The sequence below is a fragment of the Salvia hispanica genome, chromosome 5 (genome assembly GCF_023119035.1).
Source record: "Salvia hispanica cultivar TCC Black 2014 chromosome 5, UniMelb_Shisp_WGS_1.0, whole genome shotgun sequence".
In the NCBI taxonomy this organism is placed as follows: domain Eukaryota; kingdom Viridiplantae; phylum Streptophyta; class Magnoliopsida; order Lamiales; family Lamiaceae; genus Salvia; species Salvia hispanica.
The window spans coordinates 3,957,361-3,978,639 of NC_062969.1; the positions used below are offsets into that span (position 1 = coordinate 3,957,361).

Below are 21,279 nucleotides of genomic sequence, written 5' to 3' on the forward strand. Positions count from 1 at the left end.
GGTGATAGGAGGAGGGCCCATGAGATTTATATACTAGTTTCAGTTTTCTCTTGGCACCGATGTGGGACAGTCATATGTTATATTTTTAGTTTCAATTGCCAACACCCTCCCTCAAACCCTTCAAGGTGAATCTTGGAGGGGTTGGACTTTTTCTAATCGATTGGACAATCGGTCCAATTTTTTTTCGATCTGTTGGACCATTTGGCCCAAATTTTTAAGTCCAGATATACTGCTCGATCAGTCATTTTTTTGGTTTCGGCCCAGATATACTGCTGGGTCAGTTAAATTTGACCCACAGTCGGCGACCCGCTCTGATACCATGATAGAAATCCATGGGTTCCATCCTAAAACCAATTGGTGATAGGAGGAGGGCCCATGAGATTTATATACTAGTTTCAGTTTTCTCTTGGCACCGATGTGGGACAGTCATACGTTATATTTTTAGTTTCAATTGCTAAACACTCTTCTTTATCAATCCTCTAACAACTATGTCTCTCCAAGTACTCTTGTGGTCCTCACTTTTGTTGGGCAAATTCCCAGCAACTCCTTGATCATTAATAGCTGGCAAATGTACAATCTTGGCTGCTATCTTGGCTTCTTCTCGTGTTCCAACTTTGCTCACGTGACTCACAACAGCTGAACTTTCATCCAACTGAATGTTGCATGCTTCTTCACTTTGAGTTTTGCAAGCTTCTCTAACAAAAGGGATAGGGAAGACAAATTGAGATGGATATCAGTATATGACATTGACAATATCTATTTTTACCAAAGACGAAATTCCATTGTATCACAAATAGAATCCTAAACTTAAGTGGTGGAGGTGGTTATTGCAGTTTTGTCATACCCAGAATGTGATGCAAGAATCAGAGCTCTTAAGCAGGGTAATCTGTCCTAAAAGTTTTCAAAATATTGTTTTCCCCAACTACCACTAAATAATACCATGGTGTGTTTATAAGCATAGTGAGTTTATATGTTGGAAGCAAAATATCTATTAATCAATGGTATATTTGTAAGTGGCCCATTAGCTCAGTTGGTTAGAGCGTGGTGCTAATAACGCCAAGGTCGCAGGTTCGAAACCTGCATGGGCCAATTTATTTTATTTTATTTTTGTTCTCTCTTTATTTTGGGTTATGCTATAAATTTTGGGCTAAATGGGATTTTGAAATGTAAGTTTAAGGCCCAGGTCCACAGTGAGAAGATGTCCATGATCATAAATTATAGTACTACTATCACATATTTGTAATAGTAATTACTCTTCAATATAGATGTATATAAATATACTACTATTAGTTATCCAAAAAATGAGGTCGACGTTATATTTGTTAAGCCGAAATTGATTGTCTAAGTGGAAGTTCAGTGTAATTTTTTCATTTGTTGTGTGACTTAATTAATTGTGTCTTCGAATTCGTATAAAGTCGAACTCAAACCTTTATTATTCATTTTTTCCCTTAGTTCTCTGAAACCCCACCAAAATAACCAATCAAGCATAATAACTCACAGAATAATGAAATAAATGGTATCAAACGTATTCTAATTTGATTTTGTCTCACACTTATCATTATATACACACTATGTAATAAACAAAACACATGTTTCTCACCACTCGTACGTGACATGTCTATTAATATCATAAGGTATTGTTTTAAGAATTAATAATTAAATGTTTTAAATTTGTATATCTACCTATAAAATCATATATCCTCAGTTTAATAGTACTACATATCAATACTTCACTTTTTCATAATTAAAAATTTTAATAGTACAAATCCATATTTTATAAAAAAAAAATCTTAAGGCGATCGATACATAGTTGATGATGAACTAAACCACATATACATTAGTGTTTTCCTAATTAAATATATAAGTGAAAGAAATGTAAGCAGGACAACTTTATAAACATATACTAATTCTCAAGTCAAATCTTTATATAAATTTGGTAGGCTATATAATATGTGGCTACTTGCCATCCATACATCTCCTAAAAGAATGGAGAGTTACATATAGTATTTCTTATTTCTCAAAAGGCCACGTATGGTCTGACCTCACACAGTCACTTGCTATTATAGGCAATAATATTTATTAAACCAATATTAAATTACCTACCAATCTAGTTATATTTGTGACATGCAACATGATACTAGATGAGAGTTGAAATATATTTCTTACAAATTATAGCTTATACTTTATATATAAGAGTTGGTGACAATCACTGATGTGGTTGTGGAAGATCAATGCCAGTAATCTACAGCCTTAATCGAGTGGATTCGAATTTAATCAGAATTAAAAAATCTTCTTATAGAATATTGATATTGTAAAACAATGTGATGAAGAGTTGACGGATACTTGAGAGATGTGACACAAAAACAGTTTTAGATTTGTAAGACGGCCTTAATATTTGGGTCCAAACATATATTTACTGCCTAACCCATTAATTTACTCATAAATCCCTTAACTAATTCGAATTCCTTATTCCTAAACCTTTGGAACTTAATCTTTAGATAGAAATTATGGATCACACATTAAATTTCAAATGGATTAAAGTATTAGAAATCATAATTGGTAGTAATATAATACTGTTGGGGTATGTTGGTACTATTTGGAAATTAGTCTTGATCCGAATCTTCTTAATTGAAACTATGCAACGCAAACATTTGTAAAACACAGTGTTTAGTGAAGTAAATTTATAGATAATACAGTATGAGACATTATATAATTAAAGAAAAAATAAAGAAAATAAGATTATAAAACAAGACAAATTAAATTTGTTAATTTTTACCGATGCAAATGACCCAACTACAATAACGGACCAAAAGATATTCGACTCGAGTCACTCAACTTCGATGAAACATAATTAATGATCAATCGGTTGGTGTCTTTGAATGAATTGCCATACTTCATAATTTCTTTCATTTTATGTCAAATTTTAGCAATCCAAATTTCAAACTTAAAAGTTGAACGTCTCATGTCGAACATTAATAAATCAAAACAGATAGAATTAATGCTCCTAAGTCCTAGTTATTTAATCATTCCAAAAGTCAGGCACCTAAAATTGGTCAATCATTTCGATAATCCCTTTGAATAATTGTCTGAAAAGCAAATCAAAAATGAATTATCTTGACATCACCTGATTCTGTTTCTAGCAGCTACTGAGTATAAATTATTAAAGCTCGTAATTCAACCAATAGGCTAAGGTGTTTCCGCCACGTGTGCATATCTCTCTCTTTATGTTACATTTTTAAAACAAAACGTAGGGCCATCATTGCCAGGTCTCCCTAATCCACAATTAGTAGTCAACCCTTGTGTTAATTAACTTAATCATGGTTGAGTTGAATGCTTCTTATTTTGATGCAAAATAATGGCCAATTGAAAAGTGGCGTGATCTTGATTTGGATTGATATCGTTTGTGGCGGCACTGTCAATTTCATTTTGGTGATAATTTGTGTGTTAGATACCAAACATTGACCACTTTGGATTAGATTAATTATATTTGATTAATTATTAGTGTGATTAAGTATTTGAATCTAATACGCGTCGTTTGCTTAACATGGATGATTTGTTGTGGGAAACATACGAAACAGATCAGGGAATATTCGAGGAAAATAGGTGTAACTTTGATAGCACAATGTTTTTCAAGGAATACAATATATTTTATACTCACAAAGTTTCTTTTTTTAATTAAAATTTTGAAAAGAAAACAATTTTATTTAGTTTGTAAAAACTGAAAGGAGGGAGTACAAATATATATGTATAACACCAAAATCTTCTACGGCTTAAATAAATAGCCATTACTTCCTTTTTTTGCTTACATAACAATATAATTACTAGCCGATTTTTAAGTAGTTAGTTGTTATAATTTTTTGCTTAATTTTACTCAATTAGGAGTACATTTTAAAGATTTGCTGGAAAATATAATCTGTTGATTTTAATTTATTTCAATCACTGTTATTTGACCGACCATTAATTAGCATTTTATCACAAAATTGTCATTAACCCATTTGCTTTACAAATTAAAAACTCCCTCTTTAATAATAGGTATATATTACTCCATTATTTAAGATTGGCAAACTTTATATTATATGGATCCTCTCGTAACATTATTTCCAGCATGGTACATTAAAATCAAATGTAATTTCAAACCTATGTTGTTTTTCATATCATATCATGAGTAAGAGGCTGGGAAATGGTGATTTTATTAATTTAACTTTCAGTTAAAAGTGGAGGAGGTAACAATGGCGTTAATGCAAGAAGAAGAATCGTGGTGAGGAAAAAGAAAATATAAGAATGGAGAAAAATGAAATAAATTAGAGACGTAGGGAAATTAATAAAAATAAAGAGCCATATGTACCAAAGTAAATAATTAAATATACACAAACTATTCCCCTTTTTAGAAAAATGAATACAAAGTAGGAAATACATCACCGGCCAGAAAAACTTTTGGTACCAAAAAGGTGAGATCGATCAAATGAATAACCCAACAAGATTAAAAAATTAACTATGGTTTAAAATATAATACGAGAGAATAGTGAAGTTTGATTTCTAAATATTCATATTACATAAAGTCACATTGTTTAGTGTCGCTGAGGTGTCATTTTAAATCAATTCACAATACTACTTTTCATAATTTCATTTTATATGTATACCATCTCTGTTTGAATGCGGATATTTGATAACAAAACAAAAAAGTTTTATCACCAAATTAAAAACATGGATTTTGGGCAATGAGTGGTAAAAGCCAAATCTCTCAAAATTAATCAATAGTTTTATATAGTATTGACAAACCATCATTTATCAATAATTAATTATCACTATACAATATTCTAGCATATCATCATTTCATTTTCACGAACTTCTTTTTATCAGCATCACAGCGATTATTAGCATCGCAGGCGTACAATTTCTTAATTTCAAAATCACAAATCACTATCACTTTAAAGCTTTGGACGATTCCATAAATATTACTACTATGAAACAAACATTTTATTTCTATATAAATTATCTAATGATTTGTGGTGTACACGTGTCATCTCTTAAACTCGACAGCGTGGAGATTTTGCGCCAATCTCTATCTATCATTTCATAGTGTCATAATCCAATTCTCTTTTCTAATTAAGCAGCAAAATATGTATTAAAGGGTTAAATGGTCTTTTCAACTGGATAAATGGGACTCCAGCTACATATAAATCCACTTTTGTGCTATATTCGGACAGCTGTTTTTACATACAAAGGTTGTTCTGAGGCTATTTTGGTAACTAGCACATGATTCAATGAACCATTAACCTCAGTTATTAGTCATAAATACAACTTTGAACTGTTCTTGGTCGAAAATGCTCCTATGTAATTATTTTCAAACCATCATCCTTAATTGTAGATTTGTAGTCAAGCAAATAAACCTTTTCTCGTCGTAGATTAATCGACATAATAATAACTAGTGATATATATAAACCTCAACTAAAGAGGGAGGGGGATTGCAGCTAATAATAATTAATTTATGCAATACAATATGACTATTCAATTAATTCATTTTCTTTTTCTTGAAGGAGTTTGCTCAACTAATATAGTTTAAGACTTTAAGCGGAGTGATGAGAATTTAACAAAAAGCTTTTTATAAATTTAAATATCCGATATGCATAATTTCTAACTAAATTTATAAATGAGCTAAATTTATTTAAATTTACTTAGGGAAAAATACCAGCAATTTAAAATATAATCTTTTATAAGTACAAATGACTGAAAAATACACCATAACATCAAAGAAAAAGATCGTGACCGGCTACATCCGGTTACACAAAAGGGCGGCAAGAGGCTACAACCACAATTCAACTTATAAGTCGTTTTGCAACACAGTCTTTAAGGCAATTTTCCTTTATTTCATTCACGGCAAATACAATTACTTTCGTTAGAACACGCGTCGCTCTTCTAAATCTAATACTCCATCCGTCCCAAAGTAGTTGAGACATTTTTTGGACAAGAGAATTAAGAAATTGAGGTGTTAAAATTAAAGGAGAGAGAATAGAGTAAGAGAATGGAAGAGAAAGTAAAGTACTCCGACAGATCGTGCGGAGTATGAGAGAAGATGGAGCTTTTGCCAAAAAAAAATAAAATAAAGGGCTAACAAATCGTGCGGATAACGATCCAACCCAACCCAAAATCATCGTGTTCTTATCGGGTCCCAACCCAACAGATTCATTTCGGATTCGTGCGGATTTTGTGTCATCCAAAAAAATATTGGTCATCTTTTAATGATAGTAAGTTAATATACAATATAGCTTAACACTACATGATAACGACCGAAACATGATATTATACAATTAAAATTTGATATTACATGATAAAATAAGATATTACAAAATTAAAATAATTAATTAAAATAATTTTTAAATCCAAATAATTAAATTAAAGTATAAATTAATGTATATTAAAATTAAATCTAAATAATAAAGTTAAAATAATTATTTTTTAATAAAATTTAAGTGTGCAGTAATATTTTTTTATTATAAAAAATAATTAATAATAGTATTAATTAATAAAAATATTATTTTTTTAATTAATAAAAATAATTATTTGTATTTTAACGTGTAACCCAATCCGATCCAACCCAACCCAAAAATTTCGGGTTCTTATTGGATCGGCCCTATATGGACCCAAATCCTAAACGTGCGCATTCGTGTCGGGTTAACTTCGTGCGGATTCGTGTCAGATCAAAAATTGTCAGCCCTTACTCAACTACTTTGGGACAAACAAAAAAAGAATACGACTCAACTATCTTGGGACAGAGGGAATATTTAAGAGCGAAAGCGCGTCCATTCAATTAAATTTAAAATTATGTAATTTTAAAAACAATTTATTAAATTGGTCAACTATACTCTGTATCCGAACTTACTACTCCGACACTTTTATAAAAGAGGAAAAGAAAATTTACGCCAAATAACAAACTTTCAATAATCGACAAATTCTCGCCAACAAACTTAAAAAAGAATAATACTTCCGTAGGCGCGCGTTCTCGCCACGCACGACCATTAACTCAGGATTTCAATCACTAATTGAGAAAATTAAGTTTTAAAAAGAGTAATTAAGTGTTATTCTAGCTTGTTAAATGCAATTTTTGGGACGTTCACAAATAGAAGCGCGTACAAGAGAATAACCCCGTGCAAAAATACACTGGACCTGAATATATCTGCCATCAATGTGCTTGACCATTATACCCTTCCTGAGATGAGATGTACAAGGTCAAATAAAGAGAAAGCATGGACAACAACAATGAACTCCCCAAAATAACCTCCATTCATATTCTTTGGTATCACGTTTCTCTCACCCCTCTCTTCTCCTATTTAATGGTCCATCTCCCCATCACCTTTCACACCCAAAAATTTCCCATTTCTTCTTCATTTCTGTTTTCCCCTAAATTCTCCCAAATATCATTTGTTTGCCGAATTTGGAAATTCCATCAAAACTCTGTTTCTTCTTCTTCTTTCTTCTTTATTCCACCATCCGCAGCTTGCAAACATGTTGACATCACCGATTAATTTCGAATTTGGAGATTACGGCGACAATCATCACATAGACATGCCTGCTGGTTTCCGATTCCATCCCAGCGACGAAGAGCTCATCACTCACTACTTGTCGAAGAAGGCTCTGAATCCTCTCTTCTCCTGCTACGCAATTACCGACGTCGACATTAACAAAGTCGAGCCGTGGGACCTGCCTTGTGAGTATATCTATTCTGTCGATTTTTGTAATGGTACTGGATTTTGACTGATTTGGAGATGTGAATTTGGCGCAGGGAAAGCGAAAACGGGGGAGAAGGAATGGTACTTCTTCTGCGTTAGAGATTTGAAGTACCCGACCGGGATGCGGGCGAACCGAGCCACCCCCGCCGGCTACTGGAAAGCCACCGGAAAAGACCGGGAAATTCTCCGAGGAGAAAAGGTGGTCGGGATGAAGAAAACCTTGGTTTTCTACCAGGGGAGAGCCCCTAAGGGGGTGAAGTCAAACTGGGTCGCGCACGAGTTCCGATTGGACGAGAGCTTCAAGCTACCCGCGTGCGCCAAGGTAAGATTCTTTTCAAGTTAAGCGCTCTTGGACGAGAGTATCGCATACTGATAAAGTCCTTGTGTATCAGACTGAATTTGTGATCAGCAGAGTGTTTCAGAAGGCAAAGGGAGGGAAGAAAGTCAACATTTCCGAGATGACGAGAGCTCCAGCAATGGCCGATTCGATGAAGCCCGAACCGGGGAAGGAGCACGTGCACTGCTTCTCCAACAACAGCAGCAACAATCCCATTCTCCCAAATAATGGGGAATTTTCTTCATTGTTGCCCAAATCTGAGTTTGCACTTGGCCAAAGTGATGATGGCTTCACCTTCCCTGATTTCTATTCCTCGGGAGATTACTACTCCTTTTGTGATGGTCTATGAATTCTTTTTATTTCTACAGTAGAAGATTTTGATGTGTTTGGAGTCACTAGGGTAAAAATGTGTGTGCAAATTAGTGCACACTTATTGTATTTTGATTTTTGTTTTTTCTTATGACATTAGAATCATTAGGGAATGATTGTATGTACATAGGAAGTGTGAAAGTCATTATTAAAAGCGACTTCAATATATTACAACCATGGTTATTTGAGTTTTATATGTTTTTTTTTTGTTGGTAGAGTATAATTATGAATTGGTAGAGTTGAACTCTGATTCAGTTGGTGTTTAATATATCTACTTTCATTATTTTATTCGGTCTTTTTATATGATAAATACTTTTTTTTAAGGAACGAAATTTGGATCTTTCTTCTGGTACTTACATTCTTTAACTAGAGTTAGTTTTCTGATTATAATATAGTGATTCTATATGAAGGATAGATATTACTAATATAATAATATGGTATCATATTGAATTCATAACAACATGGCTCGTGGGATATATTAAAGAGAAAATATAATCCAAAGTCAACTTATTTGATAGAAATTAAGGGACTTGAATCAATATAGTATAATATTTTGATCCTGACCTTGTCAAACATACCAAATTATAGTTTTTGAAATTGGAGAATCATGTTGGATAAATCCTTTTCAGGCCAAACATAAATAATGTGATTCCAAAATTCTTAGTTGAGTCATGGACCATGGTTATGGTGCAAGGGTACTTTTTCGTCATCTTAATTTATGATTGAGTAAAGTTTATTATTGATTCCTAAACTTGGTCCTGAAATAAAAATTCTCATTGAGTCATTCTAGCTTCAATCAAACAATTGAATCGCAACAAAAATGTGTAAAGAATTAGTTCAAAACCTTGGGTCTAAGGAAGAGTCCATATGGAACATATATGAATTTGAATGTGTGATGGTCAAATTTCGATACAATAAAACGAAACAATATCAATTATTTTACTCCATGTTTAATTATAAATTGGTATGCATTCATACTAGAGCCACTTTTCTAAAACAGTGAGCCTGCGCGATGGCCTCCACCGAGAATCTTTTGTGCACGAGAACATCGTGCCCGAACAGCAGGTCATGACGAATATCGTGATTCTGAGGCCTTGCACATCAATCTAATAAATATACTCATAATAAATGACAAATACTACTAAATAAGTTGAAAATCGAGCCTAGGATAGGAGGACACTCATGCGCCAAAGCTTAGCCTAGGAATGAGGCATGTGCGGAAAAAACCATATGAGAGGAAAGCAATGGCTGGAATCACACTAATTTTCCGCTTATCACCAAATTGTCGTTATGTTCGAAAGGTCCTTTAATTTTCTTATGATGCGATGTAATTGAATCTCCAACGATGCATCAAGTAGGACAAAACTCACTATATTAATGCAGAAAAACTGTAAGTCATGTAGTCAGTGGTATATAGTTAGTGGTATGAGAAAATTTTCAAAATAGCTGAGATTCATTTTACATAAAAAAAAAATGAATGAAATGAAGAAAAAAAAAAAAAAAACTTGAAGCGTTATTAACTTAATATACTCATAACTTAGGAACTATTTGGAATTTTTTTTCAAGACCGTGTGCATGCAAACTTTATTGACGGACAAATAACGAAATAACTAATTTCAATTTTTATTAAAAAAAATCATAACTAAAAGAATAATATATTAAACATTAGAGTCAATAGTCGAATAAAATGATGGTAAAAATGAAGCGAATAAAAAAATTGAAACCTAAGCAGAATAGTAGGATATACTCAAATCTTGTTAAAAATTATCTTAGTAAAAATCTTTCGAAATACCTGGGCCACAAAAGAGCCCCGAAATTCAGAATTGGGGCTACCTGACATGGAGGGCTGTTAATACGATTAACCCACACGAACTCACACGAAGTTCGACATGAACACACACGTTCAGGATTTGGGTCCCTATAAGGTCGATCCAATAAGAACTCGAAGATAACGGGTTGGGTTGGGTTGGGTTTGGGTTATCTGTTAAAAATTATTTTAATTAATTTTATTAATTTAAAAAATATTAAACTTTAATTTTATTTTTTTTAATTAAAAAATATTTTATTTAATTTTAATTGACTAAAAAAATATTATACTTTAATATGATTAATTTTAAAAATAGTAATTAATTTTTTATAAAATAAAAAAATATTTACTTTAATTTTATAAAAAAAGTAATTATTTTAATTATTTAATTTAATTATTTAGGTTTAATATTACTATACTTTAATATTATACTTTAATTTCATTATTTTGATTCAAGAAAATAATTATTTTAATTTCGTAATATCTTATTTTATCGTGTAATATCATGTTATAGTCATTATCGTGCCTGTCAAGCTATATTGTATAGTATCAAAAGGCTGACTTTATTTTATATATGATAACCCGCCCGAATCGACACGAACCCGTTGAGTTAGGACCCGATGATTTCAGGTTGGGTTGGATTTAACCTTATTGGGGTGGGTCGATAATGGGTTGACCCGATAACTGCTCAACCGCACGATTTGGCAGCCTTTGGAGCCTACTTTTTGGCACGGCGTTCTCGTGCACAAAAGATTCTTTTGGGCTTACGTTTTAATTTTATACTTTTGGACTCCCAAAAGTATAAAATTAAAACGTAAGCCCAAAAGAATCTTTTGTGCACGGGAACGCCGTGCCAAAAAGTAGGCTATAACGAATAGCATGATTTCGAGGCCTTGTGCATCAATCTAAACAAATATACTCATAATAAAAGACAAATACAACTCCCTCCATCCCATAAAATATGTCCTTTTTTTACACTCGTTTTGAAAAATAATGATAAATATTTAAAGTGGAGAATCTCTCTATTACTTACTTTTTCTCCGCTTTAACTATTTATATCATTTTTCTAAAACGAGCGTGAAAAAAGTGTGTCATTTTTTATGAGACGAAGTGAGTACTAATTAAGTTGAAAATCGAGTCTAGGATAGGAGAACACTCATGCCCCTAAGCTTAGCCTAGGAATGAGGCATGTTTAGACAAAACCATATAAGAGGAAAGCAATGGCTGGAATCACATTAATTTTCCGCTTATCTCTAAATTGTCTTTATGTTCGAAAGGTCCTTTAATGTGTTTATGATGCGACTGTAATTGAATCTCCAGCAACACATCAAGTAGGACAAAATTCACTATATTAATACAGTAAAACTGTGAGCCGTGTAGTTAGTGGTATGAGAAAAATTCTAGCTCTCCGGACTTGAGATTCATTTTACATTAAAAAAAATGAATGAAAAAGAAAAAGAAAAAGAAAACTTCAAGCATTATTAACTTAATATAGTACTACTATATTCTTAATTTAGGGACTATTGGTATATTTTTTTTCCAGCGACTGTGCGCATGTAAACTCAATAATTGATAGACAAATAACGAAATTAACTAATTTCGATTTCTTTTACAAAAAATCATGAATTAAAAGAATAAAAACATCAGAGCCAATAGTCGTATAATGCCATGGTAAATGAAGAGAATAAAAAAAATTGAAAATCTTGTTGAAAAATTCTATGGTAAAATTTTTTGGAAATACCTGGGCCACAATAGACCCCCAAAATTAAATTGGGGCTACATGGTATGGAGCCTAAGCCCAAAGAGTAAAATTAAAACTTAAACCCAATAAATTTGCAGTATTACATGAAAAATCATGATTTCAGTTTGTAAATTCGTAATTAACCCAATAAACTTAATTGTCAATTTTATAATGTGGTTTTCGAAATAATACAAAAATTAATTCATACTAATACTAGTCCCTAATTTTCTCTTTATTTTAATGACTGAAATTGATTTTGCCCTAAAACTGAAATCCCCAATTGTTAGCAAAGAAAGTATGCATGATTGCTGAAGAAAGCCTCCCACCGACCTTAAGGCCACTGCAACAGCACCTCTTTTACCTGCTGCACAACTGCTGCAAATCGATCAAACATCTCGCTCAAATCCATGCGCACATCACCACCAATGGATTCACCCACAAAAACTTCCTTCTCGTCAAGTTATTGGCCCTCTACACAACCTTCAACAATTTCCCAATCGCCCACCAACTGTTCGACCAAATGCCGAGCCCCAGTTCCGCGCTCTGGAACCAAATCATCCGCGGCTATCAGCTTAATGGAAGCCCCCGTAGGTCGGTGGAGCTTTTCAACGACATGGGGCGGCGTTCTTCACCGCCACCCGATGAGCACACCTATACATTTGTTGTGAACGGCTGCGCGAAAGGGGGACTGCTGGGGGAGGGAATGCAGGTGCACGGGAAGGTGTTGAAGAGCGGATTTAGCTCGAATCTATACGTTCAGAGCAGTTTGGTTGATTTTTATGTCAAGAATGGTGGAGGAGGAACAGAGGGAGTTGGTAAAGCAAAGAAAGTATTCGATGAAATGTCTCTAAGGAGCATTGTCACTTGGAATTCCTTGCTTTTGGGGAGTTTTAGGTGTGGAGATGTCAATGGGGCGATGGCGATCTTTGATGATATGCCAGAGAGGAATGTGGTATCGTGGACTACAATGATTGCTGGATGCGCGCAAAATGGGAGATCAAAGGAAGCCTTAGCATTATTCCGCGAGATGCAGAGGGAAAATGTTGAGTTTGATCAGGTGACTTTGGTTGCAGTGCTCTCTGCTTGTGCTGAATTGGGTGATCTTCATTTAGGGAAATGGATTCACTCTTATGTTTTCGAGCATTTCACTTACTCCAAGAAGCCAGTTCTTGTCACATTGAAGAATTCATTGGTTTATATGTATGCAAGCTGTGGTGAAATCGATGCAGCATTTGCTGTTTTCAAAGGGATGGAGCAGAGGACGGCCGTTTCTTGGACTAGTATGATCACTGGCTTTGCTAAACACGGTTATGGCAATGAGGCTCTCGCAGTGTTTGAATGGATGCAGAACGCTCGGTCTAGAGATGCTAGGCCAGATGAGATCACGTTCCTAGGTGTCTTATGTGCCTGCAGCCATGCTGGCTATGTCGACAAGGGGCGCCATTACTTCAAGAGCATGGTCGAAGACTGGGGGATCAAGCCAAGGATCGAGCACTTCGGGTGCATGGTTGATCTGCTAAGCCGTGCTGGATTGCTTGATGAGGCTCATGAGATAGTGAGGTCCATGCCTATGAAGCCTAATGACGTCGTGTGGGGCGCCCTTCTTGGAGGTTGCCGGATACACAAGAGTGTCGAGCTTGCCTCTGATGTGACAGAGCTGCTGACCGAGGGGCTTGAAGCGGATAAGGCAGCTGGATACTTTGTGCTGCTTTCGAATGTGTATGCTGCGGCTGAGAAGTGGGAGGATGTGGTGGCCGTGAGGAGGAAAATGCTCGAAGAGAAAACAAGGAAGCCTCCCGGGCGGAGCTGGATTCAGATTGAAGGGAGTGTGTATGAGTTTATGGCTGGCGATAGATCTCATGAGATGGCTAGTTTGATATATGATGTTCTTGATGATATCACTAGGGAAGCTAGGTCTCATGGGTATATTACATTTTGTGATGGTTAGGAATTGAGATGAGTGAGTTTTCTTGAAATTAAATTGTTAAACTCTTGTTTGATTCTTGACTATTGAGAGTAAAATATGGAAGTTGTACACAAGAATTCCAAGATTTGAACTATAAGGGCAATACCGCCAATTCCGACACAAGAAGAAACAAATATCCAGTAAGCCCAACTTTGTCATGGTGCTTACAAATTCAGAGGTGGATATAAATGGTAGCCTTATCCATTTCTTTATAACCAAACAATAAATGTAAATGAAAATAAACATCTCAGTTTTCAATTGTAGGAAAACATGGCTGAAACACTCACTTCCCTAACACTTCTGCAGCCTTGCATCAAACAGAGTTCTCTTCAAACAACGAAGGCCGAATTCAGCTCACTTTCTAAACCAGTAAGCATACATCACATGCCTCATTTTTGCAGCCATTTACTTTTTCTTTGATGATATTATGAGTTATTTCTATAATCTTCTTGATTTAGGTTAAGCAATGCTCAAGTTCAAGGTTTCACAAGGTAATTAATTACTTTAACATTTGATTACAGTCGATATTAGGCCGATTTGCTTGCTTATTGATAGATTATTTTATCGCAAAAAGTAAACATCCCGTGACAATAGATTGAAGGTGGGAGAAGAAGGTGCTTAGTTCGAGCAAACGCGTTGCCCGACTGGCCGTTGATGGCTGTTATGGTTGAACACGCGGAAGGACAAAGAGATCTCATCACCCACAAGTCTATTTGGCATCTCAGCGATCAAGCCATTAAGAATGTTTGTGAGTTGGTTAATAAGATCTTTGTTTTTGGCAAATGAGATATTCTATTTTCTATGTTCATTAAAATGAGTCATTGTTCATGATACTATTGTTTGTTGTGTATAGATACCTTCTACATAATGTTCACTGTGTGGGGGTGCTGTTTCTTTGGCTCCACTAAGGTGATATTACCACTTAGTTTATTGTCCCTTTTTTTAATATTTCTGTGGAAATTATAGGCAGTTTTGAGTTAGGCTTGTTCGGTATCATTAAATTGGGCATGCGGATTTGGAATTGGAGCCCCTAATTCCAAATCTAACGTTTGGTTGAACAAAATGTTTGGATTTGGAATTAAAATTCAATTTCAATTCCACAATTTGAATTCCATATGAAAATTATTGGAATTTTAAATTTCAAATAATAATAAAATTGCACTATCACACGCACATTTGTACACACACGCACACACATTCACACAGCTGCACGCACACAACACACACACACATTCACACAGTTGCACGCACACACACATACACACAGACATGCACACACACACACACCCATACACATACCTGCACGCGCGCACACACACATATACACACAAAACACACCCTTGCACACACACAACCCACACCTGCCCACACACCTTCACACACACACACACGCACATACACACATTGCATAATTTCTTTGAATTCAACTTCATATCAATTATATCAATTTACGGAACAAAGGATTTGGAATTAATTCAATTCTTTCAAATTCAATTCCGTAGAATTCTAGTTCCAATTCAATTCCAATTCCAATCTAATTCCGTGTACCAAACTTACCCTAAAAGTAACTTTGTTTTATTATTATATGGTTTGTGGTTTAGGATCCATTCTACGATTCAGAAGGATACAGAGGTGATGGAGGAGATGGAACTGGCCATTGGATTTATGAGAAGGTACTAATTTTGGATAAATATTGTATAATTTCCAACAATTAGGTCTATATTAAATAAAAATGGTTGTGGTAATATATAAATTTGAGAAAATAAAAAATGAATGATTAATTTGGCAGCAAGAAGATATAGAGGAATCTGCAAGAGCAGAGCTGTGGAAGGAAGAGTTGATTGAAGAGATCGAACAAAAGGTTGGTGGTTTAAGAGAATTGGAAGAAGCTGGCAAGAAATAAGAGCTTCTTAACTAATTCTTCTATTAAATTAAGTTTATAGTAATACATAAGCACCTACTAATATATTGCAATTTGTAAAGTTTATTCTGCAGATTATGTTGAATTACTTATGTTCCAACTTATCAAGTATATTTACCTCTTAAAATTACAGTATTAACTTATGTTTTAAGGTGCCCCAAAAAAATATATCGTGACGTGGAATGGAAATTATTAGTCAAACACTTTTTTTCAAATTTGATCATGTTCGAGCTTAACTACCATAATTTATTCGAGCTTTCTTTCAGTGTTTTGATTCATTTTTTAGTGTTATAATAGTACATACATTTCTCCACTTCATGTGTATAAGTGCTAACTCATGTAAATAAATGGGGAAATGTATTTTTTTTTAATATCAAATAACGCTTAAGTTTAAATTGGGTACACTCTCCAGTCTCCACCTTATAGAAACAATGCTGTTTATCTCAATATTATAGTCTGTGAAAAGTTATCCAACATTTTAGCTTCTTATAGGTCAATTGCTTATTTATTTTCAAGGATTGAAGTTTTGAACTATACCAAGATCCCTAACAACTGATATTATTTGTGTTACTTTTATTTGTTTGTATTCCAATTTCCATGTAATTAAAGATGATTAGAGTACTACTCCTATTTGATAATTCTAGTAAGGTGGATGGAAAAGCAAAATGCTATATGGGCCTAAACATGTTTGAGCCCAACAATTCCAGCTATTTTCTTTAGGCCCATAAATTTATAGTCTAAATAATAAGTTCAAGCACAAAGCTAAAAGGTCCAGTCCATTTACGTGCCATTGTTTTCGAAGAAATTCAGCAACGTGAAATCTTGCTTCCATAAAAATCAAAATTTAAATTAAATAAAACCTAGTGACGATGAGTTTCAATTTGATTTTTAGTTAGAATTTCTTAAAATGTGGAAATTAGGTACTATATTATTTTATAAGTTTGAGATAAACACCATTGTTTCTATAAGGTGGAGACTGGAGAGTGTACCAATTCACATCTTTATGACTATGTAATTGTTCTAAGAACATGCATGCATAAGTTATTCCTATTTAAAGGAACGAAGTATGATTTGCTAAGTATACAATTTTTTTTTAGTACATACTACCAAATAAAAAACACAAAAATGATATTTCTATGGAATGTGAATATCAAAAGATACTTTGTAATATAATAAAGTATTGTGTATAATATATAATTTCAGTAAGCATATTACATAATTTAATCATTAATATTTTATAGTTACAATTATCTTCCATGTGCTCCAGATAAAAGTGTTGGTGGAATTCAGATTAGTTATACTCATTTAATAGATTATGTGTTTGTAATATAATTTTTTTTAAAAAAAAACTAAAAATAATTTTCACGAAAAATACATCAGACAAATAATGAATTGGCTATGCACCATATCTTTACATTATTTTATCCTTCGTACTGTATTCATACATGACATAGTATTTAAATAAATATTGCAAATGCAGACAAATTACCGTTTCTCCACCACCACACATAGAGACATGAACAAACATTTCAAATTTTAGGAACCAATACGATTTCATCAAGAAAAGGTTGCACGTGATCTAAAATTTTAAACCACATAACAAGAATTTCTCATACCCCACAACAAATAACATAGTACCATCTAGAAAACACCATAGATTTACCATTTTTTTAAAAAAAAATCATAACCTTTGATTTTAGAATGTCACGAGTCTTGATTGAAAACAAACTAGTAGTATGTTCTAAAACTATGTGCACAAATGCATACTATTCGTTTCACTTTCCCCCCAAACATATCATAATTATATAGGGGTAATGGAAAAATTTGGTCAATTCATATTTTTATCATGAATTTTAAATGTGATTGAAAAAAACACACTAACTTTAAAATTGCAATAAATTTACAATAATTAAAATTTTTAGCGAAATTAATCCTATGTGGTGATCCGAACAGTTCAGGATTTAGGGTTTAGGGTTTAGTTCATATGTCTCGCGTTATTTTCTAATTTTCATGTGGTCCTTTGATTAGTCTAGCGGTAAATTATCATCATCCAGTCGGTCGATAATTCATATATGATGGCCAATGGTGAGACATGGTTTGATTAGTCCATTGATAATATTCGTCAGAAATCGTATCCCTGTTTCGTTCAATTCTAAGTCAATAGTGACGTTAATATGCAACAAAAATGAAAATACTAACAATCTTTGGAAAAAGATGTACGATGTAGTAGCAGTATTTATAAATTTGTTCTCGTACATAAATTTTGGATGTTGCAATTCAATGACTGTTGCGCTGGTATAAATGTGACCTGACGTGTGTAATTGTGTATGAAAACAATTAATCTTTCACGTTCAATTCGAAACTTTTATAATCAAACTTATCTTGAATACTATTTAGTTCTTTGACGATGACTTTTCGCAACAATTCATTTGAAATACAAATATATGGTTACATGATTTTAGAAGAATAAAAAAATAAAAGAAGAATCCTAGCCTCGACACTTTTTTGTCACATAATAGGAGTATATCGAAGAAATTAATATGGAGATAAAGAACAAATAATAGTGTTCTAATTAATTCTTTAGGTTGAAGGAATAAATCTTAAAAATATGAACTATGAATGTTATATACTAATTGAAACACGCAATTTTAAATCCTTTCTACCGCATATTAAAAAACACACTTGCATTTACCTTAAAGGAGAAATTTTGGAATAAGGGTCTTCATTCGCTGACCTTTCAGAATATGAGACCGAGGCACGCAAATTCTTCGGAACAAAGGTTTTTTCATTTTTTCTGTTTTTTCTTCTTCTTTTTCTTATTATTTATACTACAAGATATATTAATGGACCAAATTACCCCATACGAATTGAAACTCCAATACTGGCGTATTTGATAGTTTGAAACTCCAGTTTTGAAACTTCCACTACCAAACCACAGTCCCATCCTCCTCCCACACCACTTCGCCACATATGTTTGAATTTCATTCAAAAAATTTAATTTTTTCACTAATATTCATATAGATAGAACCACCAAAAATCCAGTTGAGCAACTGGCAATCATTGTTGAAGAGATTCAGGTTAGCGTATACCCATGTACGAGTTGGGTGCTATATTCTAGTTTTTCCGGTGAGAATATAGCAGGATACACCGCCACCGAGACTCCGCGGCAGTTTAAAATAGCAAGTGATGAATTCGGCAGTGGTGATACGGCAGCAGTAGGGAGGATGATGAAAGAATTCATGGGTTTAAGACAAGCCTTGGTTACAGCCATGTTAAAGTATGAACATTAATACTAGGAAATGATAGAAGAGCTTCTGATATGAGAAGATACGGATGATTTTAATATTTTGCAAAAGGTGATGAATTACATTTTGGGGGTGTTCGGTTGGCAAGACTAAATCTCATGATTAAAGATGTATCATGTTTTGTTCATAAGATTAAACCCTACAACTTAATCCTAGATGAATTGTCTCATGATAATTAGTCATAGCTTCCTCCCTTCAACTAAAATAATCCTACAACTTAATCCTAGATGGATAGTCTCATGATAATTAGTCGTGACAACCGAACGCCACCTACATGAATACACATATATACTATGCTAAACAAGAACGTGTTCCATGACTATTCTAACTGCTGCCACACTCTTCATCCATAACTATTTTAACTGTTCACAATCTTCATCCATTACTTTTCTATCTGCCAACTCATTTGCTGCATTGCACGTCTGATCTTCCAACTCCTTCACACAGCAAGTCGTCCAACAGATGAATCTGGGCAAGGCGCACCACATGGAGCTCTAGATATTGTCGATGGGCAGAGCACTAGAAAATGAGATTCATTTTGGTGAATTGATTAACATTATAACAGATGTTGGAGTAACAAATTATTCACCGTACAAATTAAATGCTTAATATCAAAAAAACTCTTTCTTTATCCCCACATTTTTTTATGAAAACTGTATATTGATCTGTTGCAGTTCTTTATTAGAAAATGGATTCATAATGTGATTGGGGAAAAACAAATAATTCCCATTGGTATAAAGTGGCTTGATTAATGAAGGGCTCGTATATCAAAAATAGGCTTGTGAAGTTGTAAAATCTTCAGCAGCACCCAACTACCGAGAGAATTGGGGTTCCAGAATTGGCGTTTCAGATTTATCAGATATGCTAGAATTGAGGTTTCAAATCTTATTGAGGGATAGTTTAGTCCATTAATATATTTTGTGATGGAAATAATAAGAAAAAGAAAAGGAAAAAAAATGAAAAAACCCTTCTTCCGAAGAATTCGCGTGCCTCGATCTTATATTCTGAAAGGTCAGCGAAATTAATCCTAAATTTCAAAAGGTCAGCAAATTAAGACCTTATTCCGAAATTTCTCTAATTTAAGAGACACAGCCAACACAGTGAAAACTGCAATTTATTTCAATGACATTCACAACCAACCACGAAAAATCAACTAAAAAGTGGCAACTTTATTATTAGAAAAATACAATAAATGCTACAATTTTCTTAAATTTTTAACGTACAAAATTGAAAAAGGAAAAAAAAGACAAAATAGTACACGAAATGGGCAGCCTCAAATTTTATGTGACACAAATTGTTAAGTTAGGCTAAGATCATAATTCATGAGGCACCATATAAAATATAAATCAATAATGACCATAGAAACCAGTGCATTTCATAAAAAATGGATATGCTATTTTGATGTTTTCTTGATGGATGGCCAATAATAATATCTTTCTATAATTACTCTCTTTTGTTCTTTCTTTTGGACATGCACATACATTCATTAAGTCTCATAAGATTCGTATATAATCTCTTAACAGTTAACACCAAATTTGGATAAATGGATAATCGAAAGTCGATAAGATAGGAGAAAGTACATAATGTAGTTATAATCATTATGTTCAACAAAATGTGACTATAATCATTAATAGTCTACAAAATGCTATTTTTTGAAGGATTTTATTTTCTTTTGAAACTGGGAAAGGATATATTCATACAATAATTATTAAGTAATCTTATCACCAAACGATGATAAAAAAAAAAAAAAAAATTGAAGGTGCAATAGTATTACTAGTAAGTAGTAGTATATCATATGACACCAATTGTTTGAATCGAGAATTGAGGTTGTGCACATTATTCTAATTGTAGATCTTGATATTTAGAGATTAATTGGCATAAATTTCGAAAAGTGCTACCATAGTGAATTATATTACTACAAAAATATTACTTCAATAAAAAGAAAATAAAGGTATTGGTGCTTATTAGAACCATTGAACCACATACACAAAAATATTACTTCAATAAAAAGAAAATAAAGGTATTGGTGCTTATTAGAACCACATACACAAAAATATCGTGAAAACTAACAATTTGGTGCTCATATGTATACTAAAAAAAAAAACA

At 33.3% G+C, this 21,279-nt stretch overlaps 3 protein-coding genes and 1 non-coding gene across 4 annotated transcripts; all 4 read left to right on the plus strand.

The window, feature by feature from the left end:
• The first annotated feature begins 1,015 nt into the window (after nt 1-1,015).
• On the plus strand, nt 1,016-1,089 carry TRNAI-AAU. The gene has a single exon. It is a non-coding gene; the product is annotated as a tRNA-Ile (tRNA).
• A 6,285-nt stretch (nt 1,090-7,374) lies between these two features.
• LOC125191105 (NAC domain-containing protein 92-like) lies at nt 7,375-8,627 on the plus strand. The gene is made up of 3 exons (XM_048088565.1): nt 7,375-7,705; nt 7,781-8,049; nt 8,120-8,627. Exons 1-3 carry the CDS (start codon nt 7,504-7,506, stop codon nt 8,411-8,413), a joined length of 765 nt encoding a protein of 254 aa, XP_047944522.1. The 5' UTR covers nt 7,375-7,503; the 3' UTR covers nt 8,414-8,627.
• Nucleotides 8,628-12,254: 3,627 nt separating this feature from the next.
• LOC125191286 (pentatricopeptide repeat-containing protein At5g66520-like) lies at nt 12,255-13,991 on the plus strand. The gene has a single exon (XM_048088801.1). The coding sequence runs from the start codon at nt 12,283-12,285 to the stop codon at nt 13,927-13,929; it is 1,647 nt and encodes a 548-aa protein (XP_047944758.1). The 5' UTR covers nt 12,255-12,282; the 3' UTR covers nt 13,930-13,991.
• Nucleotides 13,992-14,166: 175 nt separating this feature from the next.
• Nucleotides 14,167-16,011, plus strand: LOC125191287 (photosynthetic NDH subunit of subcomplex B 4, chloroplastic). The gene is made up of 6 exons (XM_048088802.1): nt 14,167-14,316; nt 14,406-14,438; nt 14,542-14,695; nt 14,801-14,856; nt 15,549-15,620; nt 15,737-16,011. The coding sequence occupies exons 1-6, from the start codon at nt 14,218-14,220 to the stop codon at nt 15,848-15,850; spliced, it is 528 nt and encodes a 175-aa protein (XP_047944759.1). The 5' UTR covers nt 14,167-14,217; the 3' UTR covers nt 15,851-16,011.
• The last annotated feature ends 5,268 nt before the right edge of the window (nt 16,012-21,279 follow it).